At 32.9% G+C, this 12,621-nt stretch overlaps 1 protein-coding gene across 1 annotated transcript in view; it reads right to left on the bottom strand.

Moving 5' to 3' along the window:
• CUL4 (cullin4) overlaps positions 1 to 3,426 on the bottom strand; it is a 55,937-nt gene extending 52,511 nt beyond the window's left edge. Inside the window, exon 1 of the mRNA XM_089811925.1 lies at positions 2,903 to 3,426. Coding sequence (XP_089668051.1) covers positions 2,903 to 3,188 — 286 coding nt within the window. The 5' untranslated portion in view covers positions 3,189 to 3,426. The remainder of the gene's footprint in view (positions 1 to 2,902) is intronic.
• Between the last annotated feature and the right edge of the window lie 9,195 nt (positions 3,427 to 12,621).

Below are 12,621 nucleotides of genomic sequence, written 5' to 3'. Positions count from 1 at the left end.
TAGTCGAAATTTGCCAATCTTACAAGTCATCCTTAATTCTTGATTCAATGTTCTAAGTTCTTTATAATTACAAGTTCTTTTAATTATTAGTTATAACTTATTTTAATATTATGTTGTAAACTTGTAACTTGTAGGATACTCGAATATTGCAAAGGCAGATCTCAAAATTAAGGCACAAAAGAATCCCATTTTCTGGTGAAAATGTCATGGATCATAGAAGTCAAAATCACCTCACTAGCCATCTAATTGCTTTCTCATGTTTGTAGTCCCACCCCTTTATAATCTTAACTTTAAGAGTTTTACTTTACTGATTTATGATTCATTGATCTATCATTTATTATTTGTCACAAATTGTATGAACATTTGTTTATAAGTTGTAACTTTTATCTTTGTTTTCTCAAGAGGAACTGGTCCACCTATAGCTTCATCCACTTTGTTATGAGGAACAAACTTACCTCTAAGAGAGCAAAGAAGTTTGTTGTTGTACATGGTTTCTTGCAGCTCAAAGATCACAAGACATGCCCCAGCAGCATGATGAGATGTAGAGCCAAAGGATTTGGCTCAGATTGATGAGGATGACGATGCAACAGAAATCAATGTAGGGCTAGTCGGTGCTCCTTTGGAAGATCAGGATCTTACCCATGAGGAATCTAGTAGTTCTAGTGATGAGGACTTTGGTATAGGGGATGATTATAGAGCGCTTGGGATGATTACATTCTCATTATTGACATTTTGTTTGTTGTACTCACTTTGATATGGCCGTGATACATTATTTCATTTCACTGTTGCATGCGAGGCTCATTGTCATCATGAGCGTCAATATGATATATCATATTTGAACAATGAATTTTGAATCTTTCATCTTTGTCATTTGATAGTCAATGGTTGACATACATGGTACTATGTATGATTTATATTTTTCATTTATCATTATCATTATTATGTTTAAAAATTTTACTACGAGTAAGTTACTAAGTTCAACGGTCATTGATAATGGTTATGAAGTTACAAGTTTCAAGTTTGAACTTATGGTTCGTGAATCACATTTCAATTTTCTATATTCAACTATATTTGGTTTGTTATATTGAAATATCATTTCATAACTAGCATTTCCAATATCTCTATTTGTTATATATAACACACCAAGCAAAATGCATTGTACACTTGAACATTTTATTAACAATAAAGAGATATTTGTTGTGTGGCTGGGTTTTTTCCTTTAGGTGGAAGGGTTTTCCTAGGGTACCTTGTAGCATATATCGTATCTGCTTTGCTTTCCTTATTGCTGATAATCTATTATTTCTGGGCTGAAAATTAACAGAGAGGTCATGTAATAAAGAGAAAAAAGGTTTTAAAAAGAGAGAGAAAGCAGATCTGAGCTTTAAATTTTAAAAATATTAATTAATAACAGAAACCAGACATTAATTGATTAATCCATTTGTATCCGAGTCATTAATTCATTAAGCCACTTGTATCTAAGTCTTTTGTAGAGTGTGGATGCTTGAAATGTTGAATTTTTCATGTCACAGGTTCCCTGCAAATTGATAAAACTTTTTAGCCCAAAAATAATGCAAAGCAAATTAACCCAACAGTTAAACAGATCCCTGCTTCAACCAACATGTCCTAATTTAAGGCCAAAATCATCAATATAACATATTGGAAATGGTAAGCATCTTTGCTCACTTTCACCCATTTCCTTTCCTCTTAACTAGTACTTTAGATCTAGTAATTGTAGCATTTATAATTTATGGTGACTCAAAATGATTTAACAACTAAATTCAATTCAATACAGCACAAAGAAATTTTGGATCTGCCATGTTTTTTTCCACTTCATGTGAATTGGACCGCAAAATGAAAAATTAAGCAAAAATCAGCATCACTCATTCAACATGGAACAAACATAAAACACACAACTTTTAGCTAACCTTAACAAAATTAGATTTCATTCAAACCCTAGATTTAAGAATTTTCAAGCTTTGAATATCACATCAATTTATCAGAAATTGACCCTTAAATTATAAGAAAATACTCTCTGCAACTGAACACAGTGCAGAGTAAAGAAAAAAAATTAACTCCACAGTTATCCAGCCCTCACTCCAACTTGGGCGTTATATGCTGCAGTGAACCAAAAGTTACAATTTCAAGAAGTTCTATGAACAGGGAATCATTTGCAGTGCAAATAATGTTCGTTTGTAGTGTACTTCATGCGCATTCTAGACTCACATTTCTCACTCTTAATCGGAGTTTCTAGGATTTAAAATCCAGTAATTTGAAGCAGATGTATCACAATTCGGCAAAAGAAATTCAAAAAGATAAGCAAAACCAAGACTAATCAGATTCAGGTAGTCATAAGATGAACTAAGAAACACACTCAAGTTTCTGTAGATCTTATGAACTCCAGTTCAGAAAAATTCATTTGTGGTGTTGCTTATGCTCTCATTATACATCTTCCTTCTGAGTAGAGATTTTATGTTTAAAAATTCAATAATTTATGAATCCATGCCAATTTGCCTGAGAATAAACAAAAACCAAGACACTAGCAATTAAGGCAGGCGTAGGATATATACAAAAGCACATTTAATAGAGTTATACTTAGAAGCACAGGTAAAGAGCTATAAAAACATCATAATTGCTGATATTCTATAATTTCGTGTAATCTAATTGACGCGGTCTTTTAAGATATATAGTTTAAATTCAATCTCTTTTCGTATTTCTCGTTCTAAAATAGAGTCTCCAGGATTTGAAATTTCGCAGTGTATGAACCATGCCAATTTGAACAGAAAAAAGGAAAATTAAACAGAAGCCGACACAACCGCGATTTAGGCAAGCTTATAATGAACGGAGAAAACACACTGAACAGGGCTTTCAAAGAGAAAAAATCCTCGACAAAACAAAACCCTACCTTTGAAGGGTTTGATAACCAGCTTTTTTCCGGGCTGCGGTGGGCTAGCCTTCTTCCGCGACAAATTAGCAGCGGTGGTGGTCGTAGACGCAGAGGACCCGTCGTTCTTGAGATCCACAAGCATCCCATCCTCCGCCGAAGCATAATGTTGAACGCCATTTTTATCGAAAGAGTACATAACAGACTGCTGTGACTTAGGTTTTTTCATTGCTGGACTACCACCAATGCTGTTGCTGTTGCTGTTGCTGTTGCCCCCGCTGATAATGGGCCGTTTTAAGTGAGACATTAATGCATTGTAATAAAGCCGAAGAAACCCAAAAAGAAAAATTAAAACTGTAAAATGTCAATTCTGCAGCAAGTTTTTTTTTCTCTTCGAGGAAATCTGGGTATCGAAATGCTGATTTGTTGATATTGAGATTCTTTAAAGAACTTTAGTGAAGGTTTCCTTCTTCTCCTGGGTTCTTCTTCAGATTTTCCGAGCGGAAGAACAGTCATCCGCTTCACCGAGCGTAATTAAACCGCCTGCAGTGTGCGAGGAAAACCCTTCTTATATCATCTTTGGGGTTTGTTATTATTATTATTATTATTATTATAATATTTTGTTATGTGTTCAATTTAATATTGAATCTGTTTTTATTATTATTATTTATTTTCGCTGATTTCAATTGAGTTTGGCGTCCAGCTATTTTATTTGGTATTTACCCGCAGAAATGATGAGTTTCGGCTTCGCCTATTTTAACCAAATTAAAAATAACAATAATACTAGAGCTTGGATCAAATGAGGTGCAAGGTGTAGTAGTACAAAAGTTATTAATGAAGAAAATATGTTTATAATTCTGAAATTATTTGTAATTTTATGATATAGGAAGTAATTTCTTAGTGTTTCATGATTTAAGAAGTAATGTTGGTAAGTCAATAGTATATGCTTGATATATTTACAGAAGTTATTAATAAAGAATTGTGAAATTGAGTTTGGTATGTATGTATGTGGATCATAGAAAGAGTACGAAACATAATATTATTATAAAGTTTTGTAATCGTAATGTTCAATATTATTTGACCTTACTATATATTCTACACAAATATATATAATGCGAAAAAATCAAATGTCACCAACAATTGAATAACATGTTACTATACAATTAAAATAATTTTAAATTAATATAATTATTAGTTAAGTTTGTAATCCCATTTTATTGTATTAAAAATAGCTATGACTTTAATGATCATTGAATAGAAATTTCCCTACTTATCAATATAATATCAATTTAAGAAATAAAATATTTTTTCAAAATAACCATTTTAAAATATTTTTAAAAATACAATGATCAATATCTATTTTTTTAAATAATCATTTTAAACTATTAAAAAAAATACAATGATCAACATTTTAAAATTTGTATAATATATTTTCAATTATATATAAACATTAAAAAAAATTGATCGGTATATATAAACATAATTATTAATATTATAAATCAAAGAAAAAAAAAAGAGTTTTAAGATAACTTAAATCTTATACACAAATTCAATCCAACAATACTATCACAAATTAAATTTTATCATCTCAAAGCATAATGAATCTCAAAAAAATGTCTTTATGTATTTAGATTAGTGATCACAAACATTACCACTTACAAATGCATTCCTTATGCTATCTATAAATTCCATTTACGTAGCCAACTATCAAATAATTAACCAATAGAACATCTATGTAGATGGCATTTTATTATGGGATTAGACTATGATTTATAATTTGCATCGAGCAAATGATAATACTCCATCTAGTTCCATAAGAAATTGCACTCTAAATCATGAACATTGGAAAATTAGTTTTGTCTACTTTCATAGATATTGTGCTTAATTATTTTTCTTTCTCCCTTTTTTATTCGCTAACAATCACATCTTAGTGTGCAATAGGTACGTCAAACAGGTATGGAAGATCAACTAAGTGGTTGTCCCTTTGTTCATCACTCCCTTTCATCCTCTTTATATCTCCTTATTGTTGGCATGAATGCCTTAGAGAGAGGGATGTATGCTCATGGGGAGATTTTGAAGATTGTTGGAGAGATGATTGATTGCTTATGTGTTGCACTCATGACTTAGTTTTTCGTTGATGTCAAAATATATGCTTTCATATTATGTTTTCTAGAGTTGCAATGGAAGTTTTGTTAATCGAGGTAAGAGGTCAACAAGTTATGTCTATGGGATTATATTAGAATTTAGAAATGTGTCCTGATATTGTGCCTATGCATACAGAAAGTTTCATGAAGATTTATAAAAGTTATCGAAGGTTGTTGAAGATTGTTCGTGGAGCATGTTGCGAGCAACAAAGTACTGGTATTTGAGTTATATCTTTTTGGCGAGGTTAAAGCTTGTTCAATGGGCTTGGATTTTGATTAAAGACATGTTCCTAATGTTATGTTCGAGATGGCAGAATTTGGTGATCATTTTGTGAAGACTTATGAAGGATAACGTGTAGCTTATTCCTTGGAAGTTGACTTTTGTTAATATTCTTTTGGGAAGTGTAAAGAGTAATGTAATGTATTATTGTGGTCTTATACTATTCATTGTACATTAGGAAAGCCTCGAGGCTTAATTTATTGTTATAGGACTTGGTATAAAGGAAATATATCTTCCTTGGTTTTAAGTGTCTCATTATGTAATTTTGTAAATGTAGGTGAGCTTTAGATGCAAATTTGATGAGATCAAGCAATGATTGATGTTGATGTTGTGTTGAAGAATTCAAAGGAATTTTAATGGAAAGTTAAGTAGTTGTATCACTCAGTTCTCCCTTGGATATGTTATCTTGAGAATTGTTTAGTGAAGATAGTTTAGAAGCAATTTGGACAGTGGATTCATTTGACTTCCTATCAACTCCTAACAAGGTTGGAACAACTCTTAATATGGTTGGAATCTCTTGACAAGGATCCAAAGTCTCTTAACATGGACTATATGTATTGATTGTATTCATTTGGCTCCTAATTGGGTCACGTCCTTTTGCAAGGAATATTTATATTAGTACATGATCTTGTGGGCATCATTCCCACTAGGGTTTTCCCTCTGATCAAGGGTTTACCTAGTTAACATATATTGTATCACTATGTATGATTATTATCTTATGGTTGTTACATCTATTGGTTACATATTTTGGATTTGATAAAGTTTATAAAATTTGTTTAAGGATGCAGTCGATTCACCCCTCCCCTCAGTTGTGTAGGTGGTCTTTACTTTCTAACAATTGGTATCAGAGCATCAAGTCCTTGAAAAAAAAGTTTGACAACTGAAGAAGATCCATCGCTACGTATAAGACACAAAGTTCAAGAGTTGATGGAGTGAACTATGGTAGCTACAAGGATAGGATGACTTGACTCTCTTTCTATGCATGGGAGCATACTACTGGTTGATTGCAAGGGAAAGTAAGGCAATGATAGAAGAAAGGGATCTAGAATCATGTTCTCAGGAGAATAGAGAATTGTTCATGTACAATGTGTATGTCGAAGAAGCATTGTTTTTAGCTCTTAGAATCATAATATCTTGAGGTAAAAATCTTTCAACTTGTACATGAAATTTGGATTAAGTTAAAGAATTTATTCAAATGTGATACATTTGCAAATAAATCTAGACTTTAGAATTGGAAGTGTTGGAAATATATATGATAGGCTAAGTTAATGAGAGAGGAGGGGTGAATCAATAACTAAGAAAGCTTAATCTTTATTTACCAATTAATCCTTCTTGTGTATTCTAATCTAATTGTATGCATGAAAAACTAAAAGTATTAAAACATTCATAACACTTTGACACACAATATGGTGACCCAAAAACCTTCCAAATAGAAAGTAAAACTGCGGTGGGGATAATACCCACGAGCTTTAGTATTGTAGTATAAAGTTGGCTTGTTAAGGCTTACAATGTCACTTCTAATGATCTGCCCTATTAGGAGCAATAAGGATTGTTAGGTCCACCTTGCAAAAGGATTTACAAACATACAATGAAGTATGCAGTCGATAAAGTGATTTACAAAAGACTGTTAAGTCTACCTTGTGAAAGGATTTTAAAACGGATCCACCTGTAGGATAAAATAGTGGTTGATCTCTTATCTACAACTATGATTTGTTGAATGAGATACCTTCGAGTGTAATGATCACCTTGTTGTGATAGATGAATCTTTGTTGCTCCTTATATTGTTGTAGCCTTTCACTTCACACTTTTTCTTTTCAAATTCAAATTATACTCATGTCATATATCTTCTTTTGATGTCATACAATACATTACATATATACCAATCCAATTTACAATTCAACAAAGTCGGCTACAATACAAGTTTACACAAAATACACAAAGTCAACCCAACTATAGGAACTCGTGTTCTGAAGACTAGCTTTGTGAAGTTTTGATACTCAGTAGACATAGAAGCTTGGTCCATACTAATCACTTCTAAGTAGTCTGAACTTGGTTTACATTAGTGACTCGGTGAATACTATGAAACTCGACATATAAACTGAATCACTTGATTCACACTACATAGCTCAGTCAATGCTATCACTACAAGCTCGGTATAAATCGGATCATTTGGTTGACATTGAGTGGCTCGGTCAACATTGGATTCACATTACAATAACTGTGAACTCAGTAAGCACTGCACAACTCAGTTTGCATTGAGGAACTTGGTAAACACTAAGAAGCTCGATTTACATTGATAATCACCATCCTGGTAGAAACTACTCGGTGCAAATTGAATATTGTTCCTTGAACTCGGTAGCAACTGTAGAACTCGGTAAAGCCTGAATTACTTGGTTAACACTATTAACTGTACAATATGCTCAGAAGATACTTACTATATGCTTGAATAAGTGTGTGTCACTAATAAACAAACTTGACTGAAATATCAACAATCTCCCCCTTTGGCATTAGTGACAAAAAACTTATTAATCAAAATTGAATACTCAAAAAAATTCAAACAATCATTATTCTTCAACTTATGTCTCCAACTCGATAAAGTATTCTATTTTTGAGATTTTTCAAAATTGCTTTTGTGAGAGATGATTATCTAAATATCTATACATGTATATAATATGATGATGCTCCCCCATACATATGTATTCAATATTATATGCATCTTCTCATCTTCTCCCCTTTATACATCACATCTTTTTCCTTTTTACAATATGCTTTATATGTTATATACATTTACATTTTCTCCCCCTTAACACGTGTTATATATATGTTCTCCCCCTTTTTGACATAAATTCAAAAAAGGTGTATTCTATACAGTAATGCCAAAATGTAATAAGAAATTAGAATGTACCTTTAGAATCAGTGTCATTGTCTTGTCCCAGTTTTCTTGCAACACCTTGCTTGTGTGCAATGCAATCTGAACTTTTGTTGATAGTTCTATCATGTGGTCAGCAATTGAGAAGTTGTTGTCATGAATGAGGGTTTTAGCATGTGCAATATTTTTCTTCAATGCATCCATGTTAGGAAGAATCTTGCTCTTTATATCTACAAGTGCTATCCTAGCTTCTTCCCTTAACAATTCTACCTACATATCAGTTAAAATTTTGATCTTTGTACAGTGAGTAGAACTATAGCTCGGGTGAAGTTGCAACTATTGTGCACTTGCCTTTAGATCTTCATCAATCTTTGAAAGTTTATCTTTAATTTCCTTGGTGAAAATGGATGTGTCATAGAGTTTACCAAATAAAGAAGTTACATTGTTGCAATAGAATAGTAGACAGATCTACTTGGTATACGGAAATCTTTTGTGCAATTAGCTCCAATACCTTATTTTCAAATGTCTTCTCAGTTGTCTGCAATAATTTATCTTGTCCATTCAATTCTTCATTGAATTTCTGGACCACTTAAGCCAATTGTGCCAAAATAGGTTGAGAAGTGTCAACCTCAGTGCTAAGTGCTTTTGCAAGAATATTCTTTGCATCTTCGAGCACTTGGAACTCTCTGTTTCTTTCTTCTCTAAGCTTCTATTGTTTAGCTTTCTTCTGTAGTAGCTCTCTTATTATATGCATATGATCAGGATTTAGATTGGAGATATCCTAATTCAGGATAACTATCTCCTCATCAAGATCAATGTCTTCTTCCTTTTCTTTGCCTTTGCTGAAATGTTTGTACTTGGTTGAGACTTCATCTAATCTATCTTTGTACTTATTATTTGCATGCTCGAAATAGAAACAATGGTGAAAATTAAAGGACTGGCAATAAATGTAGATATAGTGCTTGTTGAAGTAATACCTTGTATGACCAAAATTGATGGAGGATAAAGTACTGATTGCTTGGTATATGAAGTGTTGGTCATTTCTGTCAGTGAAGTATCGAGTTGACCCCATGAAAATATTGTTGAGTGCTTGAACTTGCAATGTTTGACAACCAATTTTGTAGTAGCTTTCTCTAAGCTTAACGTCTTTAATGCTTCACTCAAATAATGAGGAAGTGAGGCTACAACTACTATTGCAATCTTCTCAAGGTCAGTCTCCTCAATGTTATGAACCTTGAGGAGATCTTCCTCAGTAGTTTCATGTTCCTCATCATCTATATTGACATCATTTATTTCTTCTCCATCATTATTTCCTTCTTCTTCCTTTTCATCTTCACCATCATCATCCTTATCGCTAACATGAACCACAAAATCACTTTGCTTATGAAAATTGAAATTGTTCTTTCATGTTTTGTTGACATTTCTTACCACATGTTCAATGTCATTAATCAATATCAAGCAAGTGTTATTCTGCTTGATGAACTCATTAACTTCTTTATCATTCAAGCTTGGCATGAGTTGCCTTAGGGTCTACTCATATATGTCTTTAGTAGTTTTCATAGCATGTTCCCATCTTGGTTTGATTTTCTCCATTAAACCACTGGGAATCTATTGTACAAGTTGGTTAGGAGAATATTTCCATTTACCCATCTTAGACATAACCATCTCTTCAACTTGCTTCTCCTCCTCTGCAGTTCTTATCTCATATCTTAATGATTTGAAATTTGCCATGTTGGCTCCTAAATCAATTTCTTTCAACTTTTCTTGGAATGCAAGTGATGGTCGTGTGAAGATCACATCACCTCCTTCTTTGCCAAGACTCTTTCTAGATGCCCTCCTTGTAAATACTACAGTAGATGGTTTGGTAGGTTTGGTTATAATAACCTTGCCTTTCTTCTTTAATGGCTCTTCTTCTTATGAATTCTCTGCATCTTCTGCATCATCTTCCTCTATGTCATCTCCTTTACCTTTAGTCAACAGAAGAGTGGAGCTGGTTTGTTTTAGTTTAGCTATCATTTTCTTCCCTTTGTTGACTAACCGAGGGAGTTTTATTTCTAATTCTATTATTGTTTTGCCTTCATCATATGTCCCAAAATATGCAGCCTTTGGATCAACACGTTCATTTAACAATGCTTCAATGATATCTTTGGTTTCATCTATATTAACCTCATAACCCAGAGGCTTCACCCATACAATTCTTGGTCTAATTGCTTGTATATACACTTTATCACAATTAACCATAAAACAAATATCATCTTTGTAGTCTTCAAAAAATTTCTTAGGTATCCTGAATTTGTTATCCATCTTATCCTTAAATGCATCAAAATAGTTGTCCATAATACTATCATAGTTTTCTCCCATTTCTGCTATATACTCATTGATTTGGTAAAGAAGAGGTACATCTTTTCTCCATGCAACTGTGCCTTTTGATGGGAAGAGCTTTTGCATAAAGAAAAATATATAGGTTAAGAGTGAACCAAAATTACAAGAGTTGTTCGTTGAAGTTCTGATGCTTTCCATATTTTTGTTGAACTGATTCAACATCAACTTGGCTAGGTCAAATGACATATTGTTCTTGACCACTTTGAATGCGAGATCCACTACTTCACAGGATACACTGTTTAGACGACTAGAGTTATATATCTTATGTGCAATCACATGTATACCAAACTTCAACTCCATATTAGTAACACAATTGATCCTCATTCCCCTTCCATCCCATTCGACAAAGGGTTTCTTCTCCAATTCTACTTGACTTAGGGTTTTGGTCATTTTTGCCTTTGTTAACATTAGAAGACCTATGATCTGATGGATCATTTTCTTTGTTAACACAATAGGTTGCTCCAACCATAACTGCCCATTATGTACATGGTTGAGAATAAATCTTATCCACTTAATCTAAAAATATCATGGCATGTGTGGAATGTGAGTCAAACCCGTCACTTCTAGGTGTTGATGCTTCAATTTTAACACACCATTCACACAAAATTTCTCCAGAGTTTCATCCATTTTCTAGGGTTCCTATATCTTGAATTGAACATAAAAAGTGCAAACAAATATCATTAATAAATAGTAATTTAGTTAGGATTTAAGATTGAGCTCCGATTAGATCTAGGGTTTCCAAAAGAGCTGGACTAAGCTTGAAATCTGGTGCCTTCCATTCAACGCCTCAAACCAACATTTCAAATCACTTCTTTGCCTTGCTACTGGAGGATGCCATCACTCGATAGGGTTTGTAGAGACATGGAAATCTTCAACAGTAATTCACATAGATCACTTGGATGCACTAAAATCGCTCTATACAAATAGCTCTTAAAAATTCATAGTGTCAAATGAATTCAATTTCACCCTTTTTATCAAATTTGACCTTTCAATCACCATAAATGCCTGGTATGATTTCTTGGCTAATGACAAACTGTCTTACACTCAGTTTGAATTAAATGTTCAACAGAGTCATCCATGACTCGGTGTCCACACAACAATTTAGTAACTCCTGACCTTGCTCGGTAGAGTCTTGCAACCCAACCTCACTCAATATTGACTAGCATTTTCTTGAACGCTTGGTGATCCCTTTGCATCTTGAATGTTGATATAGATCTTTCCATTCTGCTGACTGGAATTGATGTAAGATGTTTACTGCCGAATCCTAGTTCCAATTTTCCTTGTGGGAGATCAAGTAGTAATGCTTGAGTAACATTGTAATCTCCCCATCATTTTAGCATCTCAGTAGAGTTCTTAGCCTTGACATTCTCCGAAGGCTAAGTGAAGAAATAAGGATAAATTGATTATTTTATTTTTATAAAGTCATTAAATAAATTAACATGAAAAGGTGACTTTATATTTAATGAATTTAATTAATCGAGAGTGCATTAATTATTGGAAGGGGGAACTTCTAGTAATTGAAATTATTAAATATTTTATTAATTATTGTATTGCAAGAGAGAAGCTTCTTGCGAGTGCATTAATTATTGGAAGGAGGAAACTTATAGTAATTTAATTTCCTAAAAGCACATTAATTATTGGAAAGGAGAAACTTCTAGATAGTGCAATATTAAATATTATATTTCCTTCTAGAAGAGTGAAGGAAAAGTATAAATAGAGGTGAGAGTTTCATTGTTTATCATCTAATTATTGTATCTGATTATTGTGAATTGCATTTGATATTAAGTGGGGATAAGAAACTAAGGTTTTTTATTTCAGTCAGCCGTTGGAGAACGTCAAATCTTTAGTGTTGCAACCATTTGAGGCAGTGAAATATCCATTGAATTTGGTATTCAAGAGAGCTTCAATTCAGGAGTTCTATTTGTGCTTAAATTGGAGAAAAGATTTTGGCTACTATAGTACACATGTATGATGTTGCACTATAGTATCTATGTTTGATTCATTTCCATTCTTGGGCATCACTATTACCAGGTTCCTCTTGTAACTATTACTAGTTATCATTGCA

The sequence above is a fragment of the Cupressus sempervirens genome, chromosome 11 (assembly GCF_028749045.1).
Source record: "Cupressus sempervirens isolate cs-2001-9-10 chromosome 11, ASM2874904v1, whole genome shotgun sequence".
NCBI lineage: Eukaryota > Viridiplantae > Streptophyta > Pinopsida > Cupressales > Cupressaceae > Cupressus > Cupressus sempervirens.
Note: the sequence above shows the minus strand (reverse complement) of the source record. Positions and strands in the feature narration are given on the sequence as shown.